At 40.0% G+C, this 27984-nt stretch overlaps 2 protein-coding genes across 3 annotated transcripts in view; one reads left to right on the top strand and one right to left on the bottom strand.

Annotated features, from left to right (window-relative positions):
* The first annotated feature begins 1053 nt into the window (after window positions 1-1053).
* On the top strand, window positions 1054-13571 carry LOC129192343 (ovarian cancer G-protein coupled receptor 1). Of its 2 annotated transcripts, XM_054796281.1 has the most exons (7): window positions 1054-1384; window positions 6978-7243; window positions 8052-8201; window positions 8322-8455; window positions 11287-11509; window positions 12357-12537; window positions 12623-13571. In XM_054796281.1, the coding sequence occupies exons 2-7, from the start codon at window positions 7157-7159 to the stop codon at window positions 12997-12999; spliced, it is 1152 nt and encodes a 383-aa protein (XP_054652256.1). In that variant the 5' UTR covers window positions 1054-1384; window positions 6978-7156; the 3' UTR covers window positions 13000-13571. The 2 variants fall into 2 exon arrangements, with proteins under 2 accessions (XP_054652256.1, XP_054652257.1); XM_054796282.1 differs by lacking the exons at window positions 12357-12537; window positions 12623-13571 and adding an exon at window positions 11616-12283.
* Window positions 13191-27984, bottom strand: part of dglucy (D-glutamate cyclase) — a 27828-nt gene continuing 13034 nt past the window's right edge. The window contains exons 5-15 of the mRNA XM_054796275.1: window positions 26947-27100; window positions 26699-26849; window positions 26501-26623; window positions 24664-24897; window positions 23419-23536; window positions 22887-23029; window positions 21905-22004; window positions 21243-21391; window positions 19750-19863; window positions 17875-18038; window positions 13191-16286 (exon numbers count right to left, since the gene is read on the bottom strand). Coding sequence (XP_054652250.1) covers window positions 16134-16286; window positions 17875-18038; window positions 19750-19863; window positions 21243-21391; window positions 21905-22004; window positions 22887-23029; window positions 23419-23536; window positions 24664-24897; window positions 26501-26623; window positions 26699-26849; window positions 26947-27100 — 1603 coding nt within the window. The 3' untranslated portion in view covers window positions 13191-16133. The remainder of the gene's footprint in view (window positions 16287-17874; window positions 18039-19749; window positions 19864-21242; window positions 21392-21904; window positions 22005-22886; window positions 23030-23418; window positions 23537-24663; window positions 24898-26500; window positions 26624-26698; window positions 26850-26946; window positions 27101-27984) is intronic.

Raw genomic sequence — 27984 nt, 5'->3', positions numbered from 1 at the left:
ATTTGGTACCAATACCAACAATATTTTTCAATTTAATGATTTGTGTTTTTGCAATTGATTCGTTGATCATGATAATTATCAGAATAGTGCAAAGATTTTAGCAAACCAAAAAAAATTTTTTTCAACGAAATTTGTTAATAATTGAATAGATACATAGATACAACAATATATGACTATGAACTATATCAACAAAATAATACAATTACTGGCTTATTTATTTATTTATTGTTTGAGCAAAATACAGTCAATAGTGCAAAATAAGGAAGCAAAAGCAACAATTACATACTATTGGCTCTCAGTGAACTCCTTGCCTTTTTACCCCCAAAACCAACAAGGTAACAATATAAACAACACAACATAAATGTATATGTGGAAAATAAACCTAGAAGGGAAAACATATAGATAGCCTCAAGCTAGCATCAATCTGATACGTACACTGCTCTTGGTATCGACATCGTTGACTTTTCGCTTCAGCCACTCACCAGTGGCAGAGCCAGAAAGTTTTCATTGGGGTGGCCGAGGTGAGACCATCACTCTCATACAGTAGGGATGTCAACAAGTTGATACCTGAATTGTCTAGTTGGCCCGTGGGGTGGCCACCCCGTAGCTCCGCCACTGCTGTGTGCTGCAGTGAAAAGCGTCCAAGCGGAAACGGCGGTTAGGCTGAACTAATGATCTGCACCACAGAGCCGCATTTGTCAAAATTGTCCCCCATCCGTGGGGGTGGCCATGGCCACCCCTGGCCACCCTGTAGCTCCGCCACTGCCATCCACCCTAATTTTTGGATGAATTCCAAATAGCAAATACATTAAATATGACAATATAATCAACGTAACAATACGAACACCACAACAAAAACACAAATACATTAAGTGAAAATTAAGGGAACTTTCTCATCCTGGTAGGATCAATCTGATACTGATACTACCCTTGGTATTGATACTGTCGACATTTGGATCGAGGTCTCTGCCACAAATTTTTGGTTGAATGCACATTGTTAAAACAGGGACGTTGTTTCCACTGCAAATGCCTGCGTAATAGTAATTCTATAATACTAATAGTTTCATAGATACAGCTGTGTAGCCAGCAGGTAGCATAGGGGGATAGAGGAGGAAGGGACAAAGTTCTTGGGGTCTCGAAAAGAAGATACAAAATATCTAGTAGTAGTTGTAGTTGTTGTTGGTGTTAAGTGTGGCAATAAAGTGCAACGACATCGACGGCACTGGCTGACTCGCTCGCCCCCCCTCAGCGTCCCCATAATGTTATAGCGGGGTCCGTCGCGATTGTACGGACTGTGAATTTACATGATGCAGCAGACCACAGTGATAGACAGGAAGAGACCGAACCGCGACAAGTTTTTCCAAGAGCGTCACATGGCGACTCGGTAAGTAACACTCGTCTTTTCCCCTTTTTGAATGAATCTCTATAAATGTTGGCTGGTGACAGTAATTCGCAAATGCGATTTAAAAAAAAAGTCACATCGTTATTAATTGCTGAAATGTCTCGTCACCTGATTGCTGTTTGATTGTTAATAATTGTTTTGAATAGTGACAGAAGCTGGACCTTGCCTATACAATACAGGCTCTATGTTGTGAATTATTCATGAAATTATTAAGCCTTCATTTGTTAGTTGGACAGTTAGCTAGTCAGCTGGTAACACAAAGAGTGAAACATTGTAATGTGACAGAAAAGGCTTGCGGTAGCGCTTGGTTTGTTATATTCAAGTGAAAGTGTGTATTCTACATCAGTATGTTGGATGGAAAGCTCCATGTGATATTGATAGGAGGTTACGTGCACAAACACCGACTAAGCGCCATTTATTTTTACAATTTTAATACACTAACACCAGGCATGTGCACAGACATCTTGGAGGGCACGTGAAACAGCAAGAAAAAAGGGCACCCATCGCGAAAATAATTGATAAAATTATTATATTCGGTTTGTTTTGGTTTAATTTTATTTGAACATGCATGAAGGTTACGGTGGAATACATCTCATGAATCATCATTTGGCAGTTCCACATGTCCAAAAGGAGTAGGAAGAAGCAAAGCTTATTTATTATTTCATTTTGTAAAAGATGTAAATCAATCTTGATGTGCATAATAATCTAGAGTGACTTGTCTACAAAGCTGACAACGCAGTACACGCTTCACACATTGTGCCTTCCGAAAGTATTGGAACAGTAAGGGCAATTTCTTTATTTTTGCTGTCAAAAGACAAATATGAGATGAGAGAGCAACATTTCAGCTTTAATTCCAGTTATTTACATTGGATGGGATGCCCAACCAAGAAGATCGAACCTTTGATTTGAATCAGAATCAGCTTTATTGGCAATTTATTGGCAATTTACTATAGTACATATAAGGAGAGGAAGGAGAATACTACTACAGTGTTCCCTCGCTCTGTCGCGGTTCACCTTTCGTGCATTCGCTGCTTTGCAGAATTTTTTTAGTGCTTCTTTTTTTTAATTACAGCATAGGAACGCTGTTACAGGCCGAGCCTGGCCCTTTAAGAAACATTGCATTGTGGGAAGTTGGGTGTCTCTCTCTTCCCTATCTTGTCTGTCTGCACTGCCCATTGTTTTCTGTGTCCTAATTGGTTGTAGACCATTGTCAATCAATCTCCTTTGTGCTGCCCTGCCGTGTCTTCTGTTTCATCGCTAGCTTGCTTGCTTGCTAGCTTGTAAATTAGGCTTCAGTTTGAAGGAGGAGAACTGCAGCAATACGTTTTAACAAGGATACAAAAATGCTACAGTAGAGCTGAACAGTGGCAGGACAAAAAGGCAGGGGCACAGGAGTGAAATACACACGAGTGACTTAATAATATCTTGTGTTTGACCTGTAGGCTGATCCTTAAAATTCAAACGAAGGTTTGAACTTTTTGAGAGTGTCTCAACAAGAGAGAAATGTGAGAAAATGTTGCGTGTCTGAGAAAAGTGTATAAAGTGTATGGAACCTAAAAAAGAGGCAATGGTAGTTTTTGCTTTTGTTTAGATATTTTGCACCATTGACTTTATTTTGCTGAAAGAGTTAAGATGTGGCCTGCGATTGGCTTGCGACCAGTCCAGGGTCCCGCCCGAAGTCAGCTGGGATAGGCACCAGCATCCCCCTGCGACCCTAATGAGGATAAGCGGCATAGAAAATAGACGGATGTGGCTGTGTGACCCTAAGATGCAGAGACAACAATGAGGTGCAGGTCAAAGGGCTTTAATTCGGGAAAAAAAGGTTCACAAAAACAACAACAATACAAACATCCAAAGGAAAGCAGAATGGCAAAAACTCACCGTTCAAATCTCTTCCAACCAAAGACTGAACTTCCAACAACGCAATGATCCAGCAACCAACTGAAGAACAAACATGAACTAAAAAGCATGCTGATTGCTCAGCAGCCTTAAAGCGTTCACAAATAGAAAGTAAAGATGCAAACGATGTAGCAACACAGGAAATAGGAAATACAAAGACAGGAAGTAATGTCAAACAAATGAACACACAACAAGAAGTCCAAACATCACGCAGAACCGGACACAAACAAGTGTATGTCATAAAAGGGATTTTTTATTATTAATATTATTTTGTTGATATTTTTACATTGTCTCATATTGTTTTATTAATTGTCCACAAATAAGCTAGTTGAGATAAATATTTTTTGTTTGCCTAAAACTATTGTACTACGATCATGATCATGATCACCAAATTAAGGGCAAAATCACAAAATCACAAAATCACAAAATCATTCAATGAGCTTGAAAGATGTAAAGCAAATAGTATCGATATCAGCATTCTTATCTGCAATACCAGCCCTGTATTTATCAGAGCACAGAGCTCAGATGAAGGCTGACGTGATGGCAACGCCCCAATGAATGCGTTGTTCCGACACAATTCCTTATGGGAAAACTTTAAAATGTTGGGGTTTTTTTTAATTTTAAACTCATATTGGTACATGTTTTTATTTTTCTGAGGTATGCTTTTGGAGTGTTAAGTTGCTGTGTGATGAATTGTGTGTTGTTCTCAGTAAGATGACACCAGGGGTTGACAAGCTCGTTGTGATTGCACTGATAGCTCGTGATTGGCTCCTGACAAAGAAAGAGCTACCGTTTGCTCACTGACTCGCAAGCGGCACAGTATTTAAACAATTAGTAGTAGTTCTGAAGCAAAGGAGATGCCACAAGATTAGAATTTAGCCATAGATTAGCTGCACCGCTGCATAAGACGCAATTAAAAAATTAAAAACATCAAGCTGGCAGGAGCGTTTGGAGGGGGAAGACTGAGCCGTGTGTCAAAAATAGATTTTTATGGGTGTCTCAATTACTAGCAGGTGCCTTGGAATGTAACCCTCACAGACAGTGGGGAGGTACTGTATCCCTATTTTAGGTGGGAGGAATCAAACTAGCAACTTTTCAATCCCGGGCTGCATTCCTAACCACTTGTTCCACAGCATCACTTGAAATCATTGAATGATTTTGTGATTTTGCATTTAATTGGTTGATTATGATTATAATCAGAATAAAACACAGGACAAGATTTAAAGCAAACATTAGAAAAATTGGATCAACAATTTTTTGTGAATATTTGTGAACAATATCACAATATGTAATTGCAACCATATATAACAATGTAACAATATCAACAAAATAATAGTATTCCCTTATTCCCTTTTATTACGTACAATTGTTTGGGCAAAATAAAGTCAAAAGTGCAAAAAATAGCTAAAGAAAAGCAAAAACTAATATTGGCGCTCATTCAAATCCCCAAAGCCCTCCTGTGTACAAGAATTTGTTCCCTGATTTAATAAACAATATATAAATAATGTATAGCAATATGAATAATGTAAAACTAGGAACAACACAACAGAAAAACAGACATTTGTGAAAATAAACAAAGAAGAGAACTGAAAAACACTGATGACATCTCACTAGTGTCGATTTGATACTAACACTACCCTTGGTATCGATGCTATCAATATTTGCATCGATCCAAATATTGTTGAGATGAGATTTCGTACTTGAGCCAATCAAACTTTAAGTTGACGAGGGACTGGGTGCAACATCATTTGTCTTCTTCTGCTGAACGCAGGTTTTCTAAATTGGATAAAACAGTGGTACATTTGATAACGTTTCCTATTAGATGGGCAGTTTTTTATCGTTGTTTGTATGAGGAGGAAAGGGAGGAGGAAGTGGTGCTGCAGACTTTTGTCCTCGCTGCAAGCCAGAGATGATTGCTGGTTCACCTCAGCATCTCACAGCAAGACGCATGTGACACCATCGTAAATGTATGCTTATTTGATGATGTGTGGATGAGCACAGTCTATTAGTGACTGAAGAAATGAGGAGGTGGAAAAGCACTCTATGGGAAGTATTCTGTATTCATGATCATGCTAGAAAAAAATGCCTGTATACGGACCACAGGCAGCTTGAAAGCTACTTACGATGATTATCTTCTCCACTTTGGGCCGTATACAGTATAAGGGCTGTTTACACCAATGAAGTCCACCTTTAAATGTTTATGTGCCAAATGTGTTGCTTTTTATATGCCTATAGGAACCAGCAAAGTATTGTTAGAATAGTATCTACTTCTCTGCCACAACTGTAACATTGAGTTTAAAATATTGAAAAGATAATTTCCAGTTTTGGAAATGTAACATTATGTTCATTATTGCTTATTATTGCTTTGATGTCTCCTCTCATAATTCAGAATTCTCCTTTTCTTTGTCTGAAATAAATTTCCAATCTTTTGCTGATCTGAGAATTCTTCTTGAGACCTCCTGCTGATGATCTGTTGTCTCCCTTTGCTGTTCGAATAGCTCCTTCATCAATAGCTTGTGAACCTTTAGTAAGTGATGTATTATTGATGTATCTTGGTTCCTGGGACTCGTTCTCTTGTGAGGCATTACCTCCCTCGGCAGTTTCCTTGATTTGCTTGTTTTCCTGGCATGCTAGCTGCTAGCGACAGCTGTAACTCATTTATTTTCAATGAATCAATACCTGATGAACAGCCTACCATTTTTATGTGATTTTAAACAAAAAAACTCCACAAAAAAACATGAAATGAAGATACTAAATTAATTTGCATTTTAATTGAATGAAATAACTATTTGATCCCCAAGTAAAATAGGACATAATGCGACTTATATCTTCAGAGGGATTTTGTTGACTCCTCTTTACAGGCAATTGATAATTCCAAAGTTTCAGCTCCCTCCACAGATTTGAAGTGACGTTGTGATTAAAGACTGGAGACTCCTGTTTGAAACGCTCCTTTAGAGCCTTGGCTGTATGTTTATGGTCATTCTCATGTTGAAAGACCCACTGGATGTGGGTTCTAAGATACAGCTAGAATAAATACTGATTGTTGCTATCGAAGCGTTGAACAATGTTTAGTCTGCGTAGTATTACGATGCTATATCTCTTTGTTTCTAAGGTTATCAACCCAACCGAACAAGCTCTTGTAAATGAGGTGTGAAACAAACTCTGGCGTTGAGTTGATAAAGCGTCCTCCACAATCTTCTCAGCCTTTTCAAGTGCAGCAGGGTGAAGTCCAAATGAAGTTAACGGTGACGTGATCATGCTACGATGGATATTTTTTCCTAGAAATTCAGTTTGAGCTCCAAATTGGGCAACTTCTGGGGTGTTTAACTTCGGAGGTTCCGCTGTAGTGTACTCTCTTGAGACTTGTGCTGTCTGTGGATTATTCAGGCACCTTTTTAATCTTTTTACAGCAGCTCATTCAGCCCAGGCTCAGACACTGGGCACTCGTTTGATAGAGTGCAGTGCTTCTTTGTGTCCACTAACTTCATTTGTCTGTGAAAAGGCCATCTCATTGCTGTAAAGACTCAAGATGAAGGACAGAAATCTATGATCTCTTCGTCTTGATCTCTTGCTCCTTACGCAGCACCATCACTGTGGTGACTCTGATGAGTTCACTTCACAAAGTCGTCCACCTTAATCAGTTTAGTAATATGCACATTTTCCTTCTTTCTTTTAGGGTGACGACAGAAACTCGAACTGTCTAACAGGGAAGAGAACACAAATTCAAGAAGGAGTTTCGACCAAGCACTCCAATTGAAGATTTATTTGTACGTGTGTATTCATGCACATATCTGGAAACATGAATGGGTTGGTGTATGTGAAGCAGAAATAGTGCAGGCCGTTCTGGTGTCCATTATGCTTGAGGAGGACATTATGAACTGCACCATCAGCCATGAAATCCACCAGTACCTCTTTTCCTTTGTTTATATCCTCGTACTCTTGGTAAGTGTGCGTGCGTGTATGTGTGTGTGTTTGGGTGCGTGCGTGTGTGTGTGTGTAAATATTTATTGCATGCTCTCTATAGGAATTACATTGTTAATAGGACAAAATATATTTTCAGACTGGACATTCGTCTTCCTTTCAACCTAATGAGGCACTTTAGTTTGAAGCTGGCATATTTTCACTGTGTGTATGTAATATATTTAAATGTTTTGGTCCACGTTGAACTGTCGAGAGTGTAGTTTATTCTCCCTCTTTCACACAGCACATGCTGGGATAGGTTCCGATGTAAGAATGAGCAAATACAGCAATAGCTAGCTGAATTGTGACAATAAAACTAAATAGACTGTTATAAGACAATGAAATGCACTATCTCTTGTCTTGAAGCTCCTGAAGACAAGAGACAGTGCATCCTTCTTGTCAGATTCATTACCATCACCCTTGACAACCACAGCTTCATTCTGAAAACAAGCGATGGTCAGTGTAGTTCCCCAGGAAGCTTGCAAAACGGGGTACCTCAAGGCTCAGTCATGGCACCCATGCTGTTCAACATCGATATCAGCGACCTACCAAGCACAGTAAACCATCAGTATGGTCATACGGATATTTTTGAAGTCCGACACACAGACAAGAGCTGTTGTTGTTGCTTTTTTTCACGAGAGCAAGAGAGAGATACTCTCCAAATCAGGTGTTGTTTTATTCTTTTAATGCTGAAATGTCGTCACTGACCCCAAGGTGGGTTTTCCTGCGCTACTTTTATGTTTGCTTTGGAACATTCCTTTTTTATAGCTGCTTGTCTTTCTAATTTTAGGTGGGTGTTCCCTCCAACCTATACTCTCTGTACCATGCAGTGCTGCAGCTGAAACAAAAGAATGAATTGGGGGTTTACTTGATAAACCTCACTGTGTCTGATCTTTTATACTTGGCGTCGTTGCCTCTCTGGCTCCAGTACATCTTTCAGGTAAACTAAACCACTAATTCATGCACGTGAATCCTTGAGATGTACTGTATGTTAACAAAACAAGTAGTTCCGCCAGAGGGGCGGATCTTTAAGGTTCATGTCTATGCTTTGTTGTTACAGGATGATGACTGGCGTCACAGAGAATGGCTGTGCCAGTTGTGTGGCTTTCTTCTCTATGAGAACATCTACATCAGCATCGGCTTCCTGTGCTGTATCAGTCTGGATCGCTACCTGGCTGTGGTCCACCCTTTAAGGTTATTCTGCCTCATTACCATTTAATATGTGTATGTTCAGTATGTCCTCAGTGTATTCTTTCGTCTTTATGAAGACTCACCATTGTAGATTATGTAGCAGTGTGATTGACTGAAGGTACAAAAGCCTCTCAAAAGGGAAACCGTCTCTGCAAAAAGATCTGACACACTCAAATTCTGGACACCAGACATGTCACAAATATACCGTAGATGTTTCCGTCCACAGAGTTGATCTCTGTGTTGTCATCATACCTGAACCAGTGACTGGACTTAGTTCCTTCAATAGGAAGTAAGTGGTGCAAGAGCAAAGTTACAGTAGATCGCATAACTGGTCTGGGGTGAGGTTGGTGTTCCCTGACTGCATCAATGGCCTCGGTGGTGCGGGTGCACGTGAACAGCGAGGTGTCGAATGATACCACGGTCTCATTTTTGACATGTCTCAGGTTCCGATGTCGGTGAAGTCTGTGGAAGTGTGGATATGGTATTGCCAACCAGTGGATGGCTAGATACGGTGCTAGATATTTGAAAATGATGCAGGTGGGGGAGTCGATGCTGCTGCCGTTAGGCCTGAGTGGAGGTTAGCTTACCATTGCTAAAAATGTTGGACATAAGCGTTGATGTGTTTGCTAACTCTACGTGGGAAGCCTTGTGAGGTATAGGTGTAAGAAATTTGGCTCCCCATATGATGTGATTGGGTTATTGTCATGTGACAAAGGATAGGAAGCTAAAGTGGTAGTTACCATCTGCCTGTTCAGTGAATTCTGTTACGGTTGTGCAAAGATCGAACCCCCTGTTAAAACCTGATGCTGAATCAGCATGATGTGATTGAGTTTGTATTTCAATTACATGGCAGCAACCATCAGCAAGGTGTGAATGCTTTCATAAGACGAGATTGTAAAAGCACTGTGAATATACAGTATCATACTGTGATCTCTTTTTGATAGCTAAAGGCAGCTAACAGGAAAAATGGGCAGTACAGTGGTGTGAGTGCTGTGGTGTTTGCCCCTTCCTGATTTCTTATCTTTTTGCATGTTTGTCACACTTAAATGCTTCAGGTCATCAAACAAATTGAAATATTAGTCAATGACAACACAACTGAACACAAAATGCAGTTTTTAAATGAAACGTTTTATTATTATGGGAGAAAAAAAAATCCAAACCTACATGGCTGTGTGTGAAAAAGTGTGATCCCTCCCTTGTGAAAACATAACTTTACTGAGATTAGTTGAGCTCGATTAGTCTGGAAAAAGTTATAAAGCCATTTCTAAAGTTTGGGACTCCAGCGAGCCACAATGACAGCCATTATCCACAAATGGCGAAAACACGGAACAGTGGTGAACCTTCCACAGAGTGGCTGGCCAACTAAAATTACCTCAAGACTCATCCAAGAGGTCAAAAAAGACCCCACAACAACATCCAAGGAACTGCAGGCCTCACTTGCCTCAGTTAAGGTCGGTGTTCATGACTCCACCGTAAGAAAGACACTCTGCAAAAATGTCCTGCATGGAAGAGTTCCAGACGGAAACCACTGCTAAACAAAAAGAACATTAAAGCTTGTCTGAATTGTGCCAAATAACATCTTGATGATGCCCAGGACCTTTGGGTAAATACCCTGTGGTCTGATGAGACAAAAATTTAACGTTTTGGAAGGTGTGTGTCCCATTAAATCTGGCGTGACAGTAACAGTGCATTTCAGAAAAAGAACATCATACCAACAGTAAAATATGGTGGTGGTAGTGTGACGGTCTGGGGCTGTTTTACTACTTCAGGACTTGGAATGATGTGAGAAATGCAACCAATTCTGCTGTCTACCAAAAAATCCTGAAGGAGAATGTGTGGCGAACTGTTCAGGACCTCAAGCTGAAACCAACTTGGGTTGTGCAGCAGGACAATGATCCAAAACACACCAGCAAGTCCACCTCTGAATGGCTAAAGGAAATCAAAATGAAGACTTTGGAGTGGTCTAGTCAAAGTCCTGACCTGAATCCTATTGAGATGCTGTGGCATGACCTTAAAAAGGCGCTTCATGCTGGAAAACCCTCCAATGTGGCAGAATTACAACAATTCTGCAAAGATGAGTGGGCCAAAATTCCTCTACAGCGCTTTAAGAGACTCATTGCAAGTTATCACACTTGATGGACAAATAAATCAGGATGGGGGCAAACACTTTTTCACACCACTATTTTGTCTTTATTGCAGTAATAAAGGAGCTTTCAGAAACCTTTTCAACTCAAGACCCAATTAAAAATGTTGGTTCGTTCCTAGAACCCAAGTAGAAAATATATATATATCATGCAATGCAACGTTATAACTGCAATATAAAGTAAACATATACTAAAGTACCCTAAAGTCACGTAAAACTTCATGTATCCTCAGCATAACTCAAGAGATCTGTTCAGCATTGTTGCATCTTTTTGAAAAAGTCTGAACAAGCCGTGTTACCAAAACAACGTGAGAAAAAAGAATATAAACCAGTTCTACCAAATGAATTAACAGTGTCTGACTTCATTTTACACCTGAGTGACTGAGAATGTTGAAAAGTGCATTAAACAGTCCTTCCAGGATTTTGCTGAATTTTTTTGTAATTTTTTTGTAATTGTTGTTTTTTGGGGGGGACAATAAGGAGCTAAATGTAATTTACAAATGATTTTCTATGAAAAATAAAATGAAAATTCAGGTTGACCACTGTTCCAGGTGTTGCTCTACCTTAGAGGTTCCATTGTGAAAATGACAATTACTGACAATTGACCTTTAAAACAAAACAAGTGTTAAAGATTGCACTGTTCCTGAAGATATTATTATTCATTCTATAAAACTCTCCCATTCCTCTGTAGGTTCACCTCCCTCCGTTCCATGGGTGCAGCTTCTTTTTTTAGCGCCATCATCTGGCTAAAGGAGATTGCGGTCGGGGTTGTTTTCTTCCGTCATAAAGAACTGAGTCAAAACCCCTACAACCAGTCGGTGTGTTTCGAGCACTACCCCATGCAACCCTGGGAGTATCCAGTCAACTATTACCGTTTCACTATTGGTTTCATGTTTCCGCTGGCCATTCTGCTGGTAAGAACACTTTTTGTCATTTTACTTCAATTGAATCCAAAGTTCCAACTTCCACTACTTTTGTGTTACTTTTGTTCAGTGTGCTTGATGAACTTGATTCTCCTAGTCTTCCTCAGCCCCTGCTAAAAACGTGCTGTTTTGCTGTAGAACTTCTGTCTACAAGTAAATGGGGGAACTAATAGACGTGACGTTACAAGTGGATCAACACTATGAGGACTCTGCATTGTCCGCCACCGCAGATATTTTTGTGTGGAGAAGACGTTTTATTTGGATCCCATTCAAATTTAGATTATTAATCACGTGAGCCATCCATCCGTCCATCCATTTTCTATATCTTGTCCTCATTCGGGTCAACTCGAGCCTGTCGGCTGACTTCAGGTGGGGTACACTCTAGACTGGTTGGCAGCCAATCGCAGGGCGCAAACAACCCCTCACACTCAATTCAATTACCGTAAGCGCTGCAGTGATCATGTGATGATGCATTCAAGCGCACCGTGAACTAACTAATGTGAGGCATTAGGCTTTCAGACAGCGTCACTGTGGGGCAGCTAGTTGGCCTTGTGAGGTGAATCTCTAATCTGTAAAAAAAAACAAACAAAAAAACCCAGCCCCTCCACTGATATTGTATTGCACACCACAAACTACACAGAGAACCAGACCACACACATGCAGACATGCAAGGAAAGAGGTTGGGGGGTTTGGTGCCTTGATCAAGACAAGGGTGTCAAACTCATTTTAGTTCAGGGAACACATACAGCCTAATTAGATTTTAAGTACGCTGGTGTATATATATGTATATACAGTATATATATATATGCTTTCAATTTGGACTTTTCAATGTTTGCAGGTCAGCTACTTGTGTGTGCTTCGTGCTGTGGGCCAGAGTGCAGGCACACAACCAGTTCAGAAGACCAGAATACGGCAGTTAGTAAGCAGCACCATCCTCATTTTCCTCATCTGCTTCTCCCCTTACCACATCTTTTTGTTAGTTCGCACCGTACTGGAGCGGGACTGCAACTTTATTACAGGTACACTTTCTTGTTAGCAAAGGGGTCTTTTGACTCAGGAGAACCGTCATGTCACACTGCCTGTCCTATGTTCTTATTCCCCAAGGGATATTCAACTACTATCACCTGGCGCTGTTGTTGACGTCTCTGAACTGTGTGGCTGACCCTGCTCTCTACTGCTTTGTCAGCGAAAGTGCCCGCCACGGCTTTTTCAGGGCCATTTTTCGACCTGCGACCAGGGTTCTCTGTTGCTGCCTTGGTAGCGGCAATGCCGGTCTACCCAACGTCACCACGGATTCCCACGAGGTCCCGACTAGAATCTCTCACACGAGCAACACCTGCAAAAATACGATTTCAATCACTGCAGATGATAAAAAAACAATCATACCATTAACTTTACAAAATAGCAGTGATGGAAAGACTGTTGTTAAGGACAACCTGAAGACAGAGAGAAGATCTCATACTATGAAGTGTTATCGTTAAGTGAATGGATCCAGTGAACAAGCATCAGGCAACAAGTATCTAATCTTCATGGTCATGTGTTTACATTTATTGTGTTGGCATTAAAGTGGCAGTTCCTTCCACACCATACACTACAGTATACTATTTATATTAACGCATACAGCATCTTGGTCAAAGCTGCTGCCAAGTCTTAAACCACCCCCATTCTGTTTGCACTTCCTTGTGGACAGGAAGGGTGGGCAATAAGACACATTTGGATTCCATACCAAGCAAATACTGGGGCCAGTATTGCAGATACCTACCTATACTAATACGAACACATTCTACTTGAAATCCCATTGAATTATTTTGTGTTTTTGCCTTTAATTTGTTGTTTATTATTATATTTACAATAAAACACAGAAAAAATATGATTTGTGATAATCTGACAATACATTAATACAACAACATAAGACAATGCAATAATAACAAAATATAACAGTTATTCCCGTTTATTACATAAAATGTTTGAGTAAAGAAAGCCAATAGTACGATGGCTGGGAAGTTCAAATCAGTGTGAAACACTTTAACGTTTCAGAATTCAAATTAACCAAAGGTGAAACATATCTGTATGTGTCCTTCATCGTTTCACTGCACTGTTTGTCGCGTAAGAACATTCATTTGTTGTGAACGACACAATTGTGATCCTTGATTACTTAACTAATCACTTTATTAGAAATATTATTGTAATGTAATTTGGAACCAAGGAGGGATAGCACCTTTAAAGAGCATCATTTAGTTACATTTGCACAAGTCAACATGCCCGAAAAGGAGTAGGAAGAAACAGAGCTTATTTAAAATCACCCTTTCTCCTTATCTATTATCCACGCCCCCCACATAGCACACACGCACGTGCATTATTTATGTTTGTTATCAGCCAATCAGCAATTTGGCAAAGTTTAGCTACTAACGAACGAATGTACGGCCTATCATAAACACACAATAGCACCAAATTGTCGGTCGCTTCTCCGAGACTTCTATCGTGTATGTGTGGGTGCTATGGACATTTACGTGTATATGAGACGGTGGAGTGTGAAAGCCATAAATGCCAACCAGTTTATTCGGGATAAAAGACATTCTTTACACAAAGTTTAACTTTAAATTGTGACAAATATATGTATGTATTTGTTTAGGCTGTTATTTTAAACTACTATTGGTAACATCTGCTAGCCCGTGGTGTTGTTATATTTTTTGGTTAAAAAAAAGTGTCATTTGGAGCAAAAGAGACATCATCTTTAACTAATAAGTGACAACGTTCTTCCTCAGCGTGGCTGTGCAGACACACTGCCTTCATCCAAGGCACACACTGCTTTCTTGTGCTTCACTGCGCACGTATTCTTCCGCCGGAGTGTGCTGTAACTAGTTCTCAAGCAACTTTCATCTGTAGCGACCAACATGACATTTATAATTAATGGTCGTGACACTGAATCAACTGATACAGTATATTCCAGCAGTAGTGTGCTGTCAGGGCCAGCAAGGCTTTCTCTGCTGGCCTCAACACTATCAGAAGCACTGACCTACATTTACAACTTAAATTCAAGCATTTGTTCAATGAAAATGCATTCATTTATTCCCAAACAGTTTTTAATCTTTATTTCGTAATGTGTATATTGACTGCATTGACTCAAATGTGCTTGTGCATGTTAGAATTTTTTGTCCAATCAGATTTTAGCTTCTATGTGTTGCCATACCAATGTAATCTTCCCAGGGCCTTCAGAAAGGAGAAACGGACATATCTGGTGAGTAGTAGATGTATATATTTTTGAAGTTTGATGTTTTTGTCATGATATATATTGATTCTGAGTTTCCCAAGATAATGTTGTAGTGCGGAGGTCTGAACTTATCGGAACCCTCCATCACTGAGCCCTTCCGGTGGCAAAAAAACAGGCGCCAGTGATTATCGGTGGAAGTTAAAGTAATACTTGGTTACTCTCAGAAGTGAGTCAGGCATATCGGTGCTGATGTATTTGAAAATAAAAGGGTAAGTGGGTGTCATGCTTTTTATCGCTGGTATTGTGGTAGCCTAGTGGTTATGTATACGGTAAAGAGTACATTTTTTTGGAAGTGGCTGGATAGCTCAGTGGGTAATGATGCTGGTGCTTGCTGCATGGAATGAGGGTTCAAATCAAGTCATGGTGAACAGCAATGTATTATGTTATTTTTTTTTAATGATACAGATACCAAATGCACCGCCTAACCCTGCTTTGTTGCAGGGTAAAATTACAATGTAACAAAATGTCATATTTTTAAATGACTATTGTGAAAATAGTTATCATTCACTTATAGTATACTCACTTTGCTTCGATCCCCAGTGACTGACGACAGTTCAGTTTGAAGAAAGGACATTTGTGTTGTTGTTGGCTGAATGTGAGATATTGTTTATTAGTTGTAAAAGATTCACAAAACAGTGGTCAGGTGTATTAGGAAAATTGTATTTGTTTTGTAAGTGGATCTTTCCTGTGGACGCTGAAATTGTGTGTGCGTGTTTGTGTAATCCCTTAAATGATACTGATAAATGTGTGATGCGTGTTGCCTCTGGACGTTGTGCGTACGTGTGTTTGTGTGTGTGTATTAATCTTGGCAGATGCTGCTATGATCCAGCAGGAAATCACATTAAATTTGGGTTATGACTGGGTCAAAGGTCACAGTGGAAAAGTACAAGACAAGTACGGACGGAATGAAAGAAGCCATGACGCAACATTATCAAGAATGACTCTAGGCAAGCAGGCTAGCCACAATATTTTAAAGATGAAAATACTAAAAATGACAACACAGTATAGATGCAGTAGTTAAAGACTGCAAATACTGGACAGAACCAGGAAGATGAGATCCACAATCTCAGACAGAAACCCCGGTTCACTGTGATATTTGATTGATAAATGATCAACAAATGCATATAGAAATAAGTACAAAAGCACACTTCATATACCGCTACAGTATATTCTATTCAAGGGAGGTCTTCGCTTAACTGAACTCTACCATTGCAGTGCAGACAAATGTAAGAGAAATGACATAGACAAGCAGACATGTAGAAATGGGTCATCTGAAAAAGCTCATTCGTTTTAGCCAAAAGCATTCAAACAGAAAGAAACAAATCTATTTGCGTACGCGTCAAGCTATTTGGCTGAGCCAAGGGTGACCTCCAGTAGTCTGGTTATGATGTCAGAATGTGATGGGTGAAAGGTCAAACCATCCACCTCCATGGCCAGGTGACCAGTCTTCCCACTTCGAATGCCAAAATCCACCAGAGTTGACAAGATAGACTCCTCCTAAAAAAAATCAAATAAATCAATTAATATTTGGGTTGACTTTTAGGTAGACACATTCAGAGGTACAGGACAGCCCCACTGTGGGGGGGTTTAGGAAAGTGACCCTCACAAATGGTGGTATCCAGAATAATGGCCCAAAATGCCTATTAGGGTATTTTAAATTATTTATTTATTTATTTATTTATTTATTTATTTATTTATTTATTTATTTATTTATTTATTTATTTATTTATTTGATGCTCTAAACAAAAAGGTGCCCAACCATCGGCACTGGAAAACTTTGCGGGCCAATGATTTCCAAAAAGCTACATTGCAATACATATTACTTTCATGTAAATGCATAACATTTTTGGAAACAAGAAAGATTATTTTATTTGAAAATTAATATACAATGCTCCATATTGGATTTTTTCCCATATCCAATACAGTGTCCCTCATTTATCATGGAAGATAGGTTTCCAAAATAGCCCGCAATAAGTGAAATCAGCAAAGTAGCAAACCTCATTAGCAAACAATGATTATCTATGTTTTAAGGCTGTAAAATCCCTCACCATACACTTCACACACTTTCATCACCACTTTTCTCACGTTTTCTCTCATTTTCTCACATTTCTCTCTTGTTTAAACACTCTCAAAAAAGTTCAAACCTTCGTTTGAATTTTAATGACCAGTCTTAATGATCAACACAAGAAATGATTAAGTCACGTATATTCCACTCCTGTGACCGTGCCTTTGCGTCCTGGCGCCATTCCGCTGTACTGTAGCGTTTTTGCATCCTTGTTGAAACATATTGCTGCAGACGAACCGAAGATTCATTTACAAGCTAGCAAGCCAGCAAGCTAGCTTGACAAAGGAGACATGGCAGGATGGCAAGAAGGAGATTGATTGGCTGTAGAACATTGTCAATCAGGATGCAGAAAACATATATTTATTTTAAACATTTTGTCTCAACAAGTCATTGAAAACTCATTTATTTTACTGCGGCATCACATTGGGGTCAGAGTTGCGCGCTCGTAACCCCTACCGACACTTACGTTACGAAAATGAAACTAAATTAAGAAGCTTTCTCGCTGGGGATGCTGAAAAACACATACTACTACTCAGGATATTGGGGAGACAAGAAGGCGACCCAAATGAGGACAACCGCTACTTCAAATTTGGTTTTGTCACTTCTAATGTGCCAAACCACTTGTGTGTTCAATGTGGGTCGTCATTTCGATTTACAGTTAAATAGACCGATCCAGAACCTTCCACAATGGTATGGAAGTCTTTTGAAGATTTTCGGCGCTTAACCAAAAAATGGACGGTAAAAACAAGCTACCTGTCAACCACACAAAATACGATATTATCATCCCCTCTCTGGAAAACAAACTCATGGCCCACACTGATGAGTAGTGAGACAGCGCCCTCTTCTGGATTAACAGCGGCAGCATTCTTTTCCCCCTGCAGGTAGCGCCATCAATGTTGAAGTTACCATAAAAATCCTAATTATTTACAATTTGAAGCAGAGGAACAAAGTCTGCGGATATGCGGGGACCGTATGCCAAACCGTGATGTGGGATCTACTGTATTTAAGTGCGTGTGTCACCTTCTTCACAGATGGCAGGTTAGCAGTCCAGTCTTGTAAATCGTTTGGGGTTATGTGATCCACTCCCAGTCCTTTATTTAGGTACCGCTGGTGGGTGGGACAGGTATACAGCAGGTAAAGGCCACAGGCCACAGCGTACCCTCCCCAGTTGGACACCCCTGCAGGTGGCATATCGAAAAACGGTGCAACATAAATCATCAGTCATACACACTCATCATGGGAAAACAATCATTTCATGAGTATCTTTAAGTTATGTTAAAAATGGTACAGATAAGCTGAGACGGTGCTTCCAAGGCCTCATGCATTCATTCCAGAGTGTGCAGACACCCGTTAAGGCCATTATATCCGTGTTTTACAGCCAGCGTGGGATCAATTCTATGCCGTATTCACAATCGTACTCTGAAAGAATAGCTATCATTCCAGGGCGGTCCGTGTTTGGTAAGGGGAAGGAGTCGGAAGAAGCAGAGTTGATTTAATGCCACCCCTTCTTACTTGGATCAGCACTGTTCACACTTACAATAACTTACGTATTTCTATTTTTCAGCAAAAGGTTTGTTCCCTTCCTGTGTTTAAATGTTTCTAATAGGGAGAGAAAAGAATGGAGAATGTGCTGCAAAAGATAATGTATGCAGTAATGGAGGAAAAGGAACAGAGAGAAGAAAAAAAAGTGTAAAAGTAAATCAGTGACTAAATTAGAAGTCAATCCAAATTAAAACAAATACAGAGTAATAGAGGGCTGCGCGGTGGCCTAGTGGTTAGCATGTTGGCCACACAGCCAGGAGATTGGGAAGATCTGGGAATCTCTGTTTGGGCGTCTCTGTGTGGAGTTTGCATGTTCTCCCCGTGCGTGTGTGGGTTTTCTCCGGGTACTCCAGTTTCCTCCCACATTCCAAAAACATGCATGTTAGGTTAATTAGACTCTAAATTGTCCATAGGTATGAATGTGAGTGTGAATGGTTGTTTGTCTATATGTGCCCTGCCCGGCTGGTGACCCGGCCAGGGTGTACCCCGCCTCTTGTCCGAAGTCAGCTGGGATAGGCTCCAGCATGCCCCCATGACCCTAGTGACAATAAGCGGCATAGAAAATGGATTGGATGGACAAAGTAATAGATAGAAAATAAAATGAATTAAAATAAAAAATTAAAGATAAGTGATTAATACTGGAGAAAAAGCAAAATCGTAATAATGATAATAATACAATACAAAATATAATAACAATAAAAACTATTTAAATCCATCCATCCATGTTCTACACCGCTTCTCCTCTTTAGGCTCACGGGGGCATGCTGGAGCCTATCCCAGCTGACTTTGGGCAACAAGCGGGGTACACCTTGGACTGGTCGCCAGCCAATATTATTTCTATTATTTAGTTGAATTGTATGATTAATACCAGTTAATTAAATGAATAATATGTGTTGTTTGCTATTTCACTATTTGCTTGATATTTCATTTTCAGTTTGCATCCATGCTTCTGTTGTGAAGATGAATAATTGTCAGATTTGATATTGCTGCTTTGCTGTGTGGTGAAACGTTTCCCACTCCTTTCGCTTGCCATACCGAGAACTGTTTTTTAATATTTGTCCCCTCTTACAGTATGTAGCTAAACCAGATAACCAAATTCTGATAAACATTCCTCATAATGTAGTGCAGTTAGGCACCACTGCCAAAATACACCCAACAATAATTAACATATTGTTACATTTATACATTTCTCGCTGTGTACATCCTTGAAAGGCAGACTTTTTGATACAGCTCTTGTCCCGCTTTTGACATTTAAATAACTCATCTGTCGTCACTACACGCAGTCTGCTCGTGAATAAAATAGAAATAAAGAAATTGTGCAGCATGGGGACGCCTGTTGATGCAAACCTGCAGTGATGGCGTAGTCAGCAGGAACATCACAGGCTATCAGATCCCCCTTTGGCATCAAGTTTTTCACTTTCTCCTTCACTTTCCCCATCCCCAGCTCATTGCCTCCATCACCAATTCCTGCAGGGAACAAGATCTACTGAGAAAACAGGAGGACATTGGTGCCATAGTGGGATTTACAGCATTGTGGCATAGCCCTACAGAAGTTGGTCTCTTTGTTTAAATAGAGAACTTATTCAGTAGTTGAGATGACTTCATTTCACTTTCTGCATCATTGTGTATGTAATTTGACACCAAAAAAAAGAAAGAGAAACAGCAGTATTTTACTTGCTAAATCAAACCAAATCAAAATGTACAGTGGCACCTCAGTTTTGATGTCAAAGTGACGTTAAATGCTCATTGGCCGCTTTCATTCGTCATTCCCAAGGTTGATTGTGACATTTGTAAAAAGACGACACTTGTTAAAAGTCGCATCAAATTGTGTTCACGTTTAAAAAAATTATCAAATAGCTGTACTGAAAAACAAGTGCACGAGAAGAGTTTGGCATTTTTTTGTGCATATAAAACTATAATTGTTCTATAAAAGTGTTTTCTTTTAACATTTTTGGATTTCTGGAACAGATTCACATTGTTTCCTGTGGGGAAAAATTGTTTGGGTTTTCGTACGATTCTGTTTTGAACAGACCCTTAAGAACAGATTAATAGCTAGAAAAGCACTCTGAAAGCGCAGACCTCCGCCACATATTGTGATTTACACCATAAATATTAGTCCTACATGGATTTTATCTACATATTTAGATTCCTTGACCACGAAAACATACCATTACCGTTAGCAATTGTATTCATGATGATATCAATATTACTTTCACAAAAATCCTATTTTCCGTAATGGCGGTTTTCTTCTGGATGGAGCGCCATAGCTTTTAAAGATACGTTGGCACACTCCAGATTCCACAGTGTCTTGGCTATATACATATAATGGTGTTTGTTGTATGTTTGTAATACTTTCACTTGTTGTCTCCCTATGATGAAAATTCCAAAAGGTCCCCTATTTTTTCATTTGCTCAATAATAGTAATCGGAATTATTCCATTAACTGGATCAGTCTTTGATATTTTGTCAAACCTGTTGGAAACCTGTCTTGTATTTTCCCCCCCCCCCCCAAGTGCTCTGACCATTTTTTGTGGAGTTATATGCACAAATGCCGAAAATGGTCCTATCTCGCAATGTTAAAGAATACTTGGTGATCCGGATCACCCCCAAAATGTAATCAGCTCTTCCAAATCCCATTTCCAACAATTCCTGAAAATTTCATCCAAATCCATTCAGACCTTTTCAAGTTAGTTGAACACAAACAAACAGATAAACGCCAGCAAAAACATAACCTCCTTGGCAGAGGTAATGAAAAGTGATGGACCACTGTATTGGCAATTTGTGCATGAGTAAAAGTGCATCTTCATCTTCATTCTTACTGACATGGTACCTAATAGCGTTGATTACCTGTAGTTGTAATTCCTGGTATCTTCTCTGCAGCAAGAAACAGGTCATCAATTGGATCCACAAGATGTTTGATGTTTATTCCTCTCATGTTGTAGTAGTTCCCATCTGAAGCTCTCCCGCTCCGCTCTATCGCCACCAGGTGGTCATACCTGATATCACAGATCATTCACGCAGGATTTGAAAGGTGACAAATTTAATAATTATTTGAAAGACTAAAAAGTGTGCTTTGAAAACAAATCGTCCTCCTGGTGTTCTTTGCCATAGACTTTTGAGTGAGGGTAGGAACGTAGATCGACAGGTAAATTGAGTGCTTTGCTTTTCGGCTCAGCTACCTCTTCATCCACATCACTGCAGACGTAGCACCAATCCGCCTGTCAATCTTGCGTTCCAGCCTTCGTTCCTTCCAAGGTATTTAAACTCCTCCACTTGGGGCACGATCTCATCCACATGGAGATGGCACGGCACCCTTTTGCGGGCGAGAGCCATGCGCTGGGACTTGGGGATGCTAATTCACATCCCAGCTGCTTCACACTCTGCAGCACTGTGAGGCCTTTTTGCCAAATTTTCTCATTGCTCCACTCTGTTGTCATTCATAGTTCAGACAACTGCCTGACTGTTACTCGGTGAGCTAACATGCTTTGGTGAAAGTCATATTTTCTGACCTGGGCTTAGTGGGGTCACCATGGTGGCACAAAAACTCAAGCGCAGAGTTTGGACTGCTCTCTTCGAAGGTGACCAGTGGAATTGTGGTTTTCAGGACACCTGAGGATGAAAGTACAGAATCATTACCGTTGTGTAACTACTGAAAGACATTCATTCATTCAATTTCTTGTCATCATTATACTTGGGTGAAAACATGCAATAACATACATTTTCATCAAGACACGTGTTTTAAAAGCAAAAAGTAGCACGGCTATTTATCAACTCTTTGAAATACAAACAAATAAGGGTGTAACGGTACGCCATCATCACGGTTGTTTTTATGATGTCACTGACAAGATTGAATAATCTTGAATAAGATTGAATAAACACTGAATAATCGTCATTGCACAAAGTACAATGACAATAAAGCTCAGTCATGGTTTGGCTCATTTTTGGTACAGTATAGGAACAAAACACAAAACAAAACTGCTTAGCTTTTTTGTAGACAACTAACAATTTCTAAAATGAGACATAAAAAACTACAAACTGCTGGCAGGTAGGTGGCCAATAAATAAAATTGCAAATAAAAAAATAAATAAAATAAATATGAAATTACATAATAGTTTACTCCAGGGGTAGAAAACCATTTCAATGTTCAATATATGCTTAACTATCTGAACAAAACATTGACAATATCATTTAGCTTTGTGTTGTAGATGACAAAATATCCATCCATCCCAGTGTTTTCCAAACATTAATTTGTGGCAGCACGCTACAAATAGATTTAGCACAAGCTGTTAGCTTTCACTCATAAACACATACATATCTTGTCATTACAACTCCATACAGTAGGTGTCAGTATGCATCTTAACTCTGCTATTTACCACACATCTGATCACAAATACATGTACCCTTACTTACACCCGTGCAGCAATTCCTGAGTGAACTGACATCTCTCTTTAAAAAGCAAAACGAAAGCAACATGACAAACACAACTCCCACCTGACTTGACAGCTTTATCAATGAGGGCCTGATTCATCTCGAAGGCTCTCCGGTCTGTCACCATTGTAACTTGCTTGCCAAGAGATTGCAGCATGGTAGCCATTGCAAAAGCTCCAGGTGGGCCATCAGTCTCATCAGGAGGACTGAAGGTGAGGCAACAAGTCAAAGGCATGTCTTCAGGAGTCTTTCTACCCTCAAAGTCATTGGTGTTCAGATTTCAGATGCCTCAATACAGTGGAACCCCTTTAAGTAAGCTCTGTTCATGTCGACAACCCGTCTGTCACCCAACTCATGAAGTCGTGGTTCTTATTACAAAAATGTGCCAGCTTAAGTCAATATTAACATACGTGGTCGAGCACTTTTTTTCGACATAAAAGTTGAGACCCAAAGAGATCATTTCGGCCATATCAACAGACCGCTTTTTCCAATGTGATTTACCCATTCCAAGGGTTTCCACTGTTATACATATGTTATTTAAGTGCAGCGGTGGCTGCATAGCAGAATGTATTCGGATGTGTGTAAGAGGTAGTACCTGTGCATGTAGTGTGTGGGAAAACCTGTGGTTATGGCAACAGATGACGCATGGGAGAGTGCCAGACAGGAGCGAAGAAGTTCATCTTGGACAAACAAAGCTTTGATCCCTCGTTGACCTGTTTTAAAGAGGTTGACAAAGTGAAATCCATTTCCTGTGCAAGAGGAAGGACACTGATTCACTAGCCCATCAAACACAGAGCACGTACTGTACTACAGAGACAAACAACCATTCAAACTCACATTGTCACCCATTTAGACTCTCCAATTAACCTAACATGCATGTTTTTTGACGTTGGAGGAAGTCGGAGTACCTGGAGAAAACCCATGCAAATACAGTGAGAACACGCAAACTCCACACAGGGATGTTGCAACCGAGATTCAAACCTCTCCGGACTGTGAGGCAGATATGGGAACCACTACTCCAACATGCTGCACAAGAGATTTTTATATGATATTTTTTAAATTTGGAGTTACAGTACCAATTAGCCGAGACCGAAACAACAATATATTTAAACAAATCACAAGCAGTAATTTCAGGGGACATTGGAAGCAGCTTGTTTTTATTGGCCCTCAGCACTCGTTATTTGGACTCTTAGGACCTGTCCACACGAGAACTTTTTCAGGCGGAAACGGTAAAGTATTTTATTGTTTCAGCCCTTCATTCACACGGCAACAGCGTTCTGGGTGCCCTGAAACAGTCTTTTTTGAGAACAGCTTCCAGAGTGGGAACATCTGATTACGCTGACTTGTGATTGCCGTGTAGACAAGCAAACCACTACTACCCCGTCACCCTTACATGACCAGAAGTAAGCAGTTGCGTACTACCGTCAAAATAATCGGAATATTTCGACCGATCCTCCTGATGAGGATGGAGGATCGAAATTGAAACCGCAACCTTCAGGTTGGGAGACGACCACTCTACCAGCTGAGCCATGCCACCCCCGTTCAGTAAATTCCAACAGTCGTTCAGCTCAGCGTCAGCTATTCAGCATTCATGCACTTTCTCTAGAAATGTATTACTGTAGTTATTAATATTGTGTGGTAGTGGCTAGACAGTCATGGCCAAAAATGTTGTGAGTACCGCCGCCTCAGTATTTTTTAAGAAAACATTTTACAAAAATTTAAGTCACTCCCAAAATTTTTGGTTTGGCCATGACTGTAGGCAGGTGATGCAAAACTAATTTCTCATGACAAATGAAAATCTGATCTTTGGAATGTTACAGCGCTTTAAGAATGAATTTACCTGGATCCTCTCCAATAATTGCATCCAGCTTCTTGATCGTGGACACAGCTCTCTTGGACGCCAAACTATACAACAATGGATTTTGGGATATCAGAAAGCAGAGGGGGGTCAGCTCTGGGTGGAGGCTTATGGGTTCAGATGCCTTGTTGTCAATGGGAAGAGGTATGGGGGAGGTTTCATGTACATCAGTCAAGAACATGCAGTCAGGTGTGTGACTGAATGCCAAAGTTGGTTCTGGAAATAACAAAAAACAGGAGGCCTTTTAGATCAGTGCATTAATCAAGGGACTCTCCTCTAACAGATGCTGTTTTAATTAATATTGTATTTTGAACATGCTTAACAAAATGTACAGTAGGGTACAGTGGAACCTCGGTTTTCGTCATGAATCCATTACAAAAGGTTAGACGAAAACGTACCAAAACCATATCAATTTTCCCCATAATAAATAATATAAATCCAATGAATCTGTTACAGACACCAAAAAACATGAACACAAAACACATTTTATAGAGAATAATTATAGTTTTACATGCAAAAACAAAGTGAAATATATACTGTATATATGACAAATTAAATATAGAAATTAACATTTAACAAGACTTTCACCTTTATTGCAGATTTGTTGGTGAACAGTGATGGGGGGGATACGACGGAAAAGCCACACGGACACTGTGTCACTGTCGTTCATTACAAATTTAACTTTAAAGAGTGGACAGTTACGGCTGTTTACTTGTTCATTTTAGCAGCAGGTGCAATCATTATTACTCACACTGCAACATGTGTTAACTAGGAACTTTTACATTACAATTACGGTTGTATCAGACGCAATCTTTGTTCTTTGCTCTGAGTTCATTTAATAGCGTTTCTCACCTTCTTTATCAAGGTGCTGGCATTTGCACCCGTATTTAATTTTTTACAAATCACAGAATCAAACAATGACAAATATGTAGTGTGCTTGAACGCCTCATCAGCTAACACTGTGCTGTGCCTATTAGGAGGCAAAAAGAAGACAGATATGAGTTGTTCATAGTTCAGTGTGCATTCTGTGAACAAATAAACCACATACACACACATGCATAATAAAGATGATTGAAGGATTCCCTTGCCGGAATGTGTCTATAGTGTTTAATCGCCAAAAGAACTACTATTTGTTCTTCACAGAGACTGAGTCACCGTGTGGATGCTTTGTTTGGGCACTTGATTCCGTGTCTGTTAGGCAAACTGTTCGGCCGTACGAGAACTGAGACTGTGTATGAAAACGCAGCATATTTTTAGCAATAATTTGCATAGAAAACAGAATCGTACAAAAACCGAGGCATGTGAAATCCAAGGTTCCACTGCACTTCATATAGTTCCACTTGCACAATGGACAAATAAACACACCTTTTTTAAAGGAGTACAGCTCAGATTTTAGTACATATCGCTTAAGATAAGCAAATTGATCTAAGAAAAATTATTGTGTTTTTCAGAAATAAGTATTTTGGACCTTTACTTTACTTATTCTTGCTTAGATTTTTGCAGATTACAATGTCCGCTGATAGAGCGGCACAAAAAAAAAAAAAGACAAAAAATGTGGCCTCTGTATGCTATCATAGCTGCGGTTACATGGGTGCACTTTATTTATTGATACAAGAGTCACGTAGGAGTTACCATAGCAACACAGACAACTACTTTGCCCGCCTGTACTGGGGTCTGGCAGTTTTAAAAGTTTAACTAAACCGCAAGGTCCACCACATTAGCATATTGTTAAGAGCGTTCAAGGGAACAGGAGCTTAAAATTGCTGAAATATCAATAACAGTAACTGTAACTAACTGTTATACTTAAGTTAATACGGACTGCTGCTCATTATTGCTTCTACAGCTGTCATTCCACAGGCCCAAAAGACTGGGATGTCCGCAGGCTGCAGCTCAACTCGATCCCCATAGTCTGGTCTGGATAGATCCTGTATGCCAAGGAAAGCTAAACATGCACAGTCACATTTACATATACATCGAAGAAAAGGTCAATATAGTAAAGAAAAATGTGTTTTTGTACCTGCATCCCCAATGTGCACAGGAGCTCCATGTGCTTGTGGATTAAGGTGAGAGGCCTGGACTGCTGCCTCTAACATATCAGGTGGAATTGGATACATAGACACCCCAAGAGGGGAGCTGAAAGCACCTGTTCTAATACAGGGAACTGCAGTCTGAACAAAGATGTGGATATATTCGTTCTCGTTAATCTGTTGCAAGTTAACTGAATTCACTTACAGGACCAGTAAGAAACAACAGTTTCATATCTACCTTGTACATGCTGGCATTTCTGCCTTGCTCCACATTCCTGACTACAACTCCAGCTTTCTTCAAGGTGTCCTCAAAGCCAAAGCTACAGCCCAGATAGAAACACACCATGTCTGACCACTTGACTTGATGACCATCCGGCTGTTGTGATGTACTCCTGAAGATAGACAACACAAACTATAAGAAATTAAAACAATTACGTTGTTTACTAAGATGTGATATAGCAGAAGTAAAATGAATGAATTGATAGACTGAGGGCCTGCAGACAAAAATGGGATGAAATTATTAATTTAAAACTAGTGACTGTACAGTGCTCATCATCAAAGTTATATTCAAAATTAGGGGTGCACAATAATTTTTGGGCTGATATGAGGAATTATGACATCATACCAATAAATCTGATAACATAAAAAATACGAGGGAAAGGCTTCTTGAGACGTCATCTGTACTTCTGTGAAGAAGGTGTCGGACGTTTCGCTCCTCATCCAAAGAGCCTCGTCAGCGAACTAACAAGTGCTGGTAGCCTAGGCCTTAAATACAGTAAGAGTGGGCGGAATTGGTGTGCCAATGCCCTCCTCCTATTGGTTCCTTACACTAAGACTGGGAGGAGTTGTGGTCTAATCCTCTCCTTCCATTAGCACCTCCGATCAAAGGGAAGTGTAGCTCCCTGTAGTTGGGTATTAACGACTCTTGACACTGGCTCGTTAGCATCTATTGTTCTGGCTCGGCCCTGGAAGGCTACCAGCACTTGTTAGTTCGCTGACGAAGCTCTTCGGATGAGGAGCGTAACGTCCGACACCTTCTTCACAGAAGTACAGATGACGTCTCAAGAAGCCTTTCCCTCGTTGGACAACTCCTGTACGACTGAGAGCCTACACAGAAACATTAAAAATAGCTCTGATAACGGATCATTTATAAAAACTATCTGATGAGGCTGGTTTATCTGTAATGTGGTGTGTGTTACTGGGCTAAGTTGAGCAAATCAAGCGCTCTTTTTGCTGCACACCTCCCCTGAGCTCACTTGTAAACAATCATGGCGTC

The sequence above is a fragment of the Dunckerocampus dactyliophorus genome, chromosome 13 (assembly GCF_027744805.1).
Source record: "Dunckerocampus dactyliophorus isolate RoL2022-P2 chromosome 13, RoL_Ddac_1.1, whole genome shotgun sequence".
In the NCBI taxonomy this organism is placed as follows: Eukaryota; Metazoa; Chordata; class Actinopteri; order Syngnathiformes; family Syngnathidae; genus Dunckerocampus; species Dunckerocampus dactyliophorus.
The sequence above is the reverse complement of the archived record's forward strand: the minus strand, read 5'-3'. Positions and strand labels throughout refer to the sequence as shown.

Excerpts from the sequence above, each read along its gene's own strand:
- LOC129192343 (XM_054796281.1), top strand. The coding sequence starts at position 7,157 with ATGCTTGAGGAGGACATTATGAACTGCACCATCAGCCATGAAATCCAC. Across the intron at positions 7,244-8,051 it reads TTTATATCCTCGTACTCTTG|GTGGGTGTTCCCTCCAACCT; the intron begins GTAAGTGTGCGT and ends TTCTAATTTTAG. Across the intron at positions 11,510-12,356 it reads TTCCGCTGGCCATTCTGCTG|GTCAGCTACTTGTGTGTGCT; the intron begins GTAAGAACACTT and ends CAATGTTTGCAG.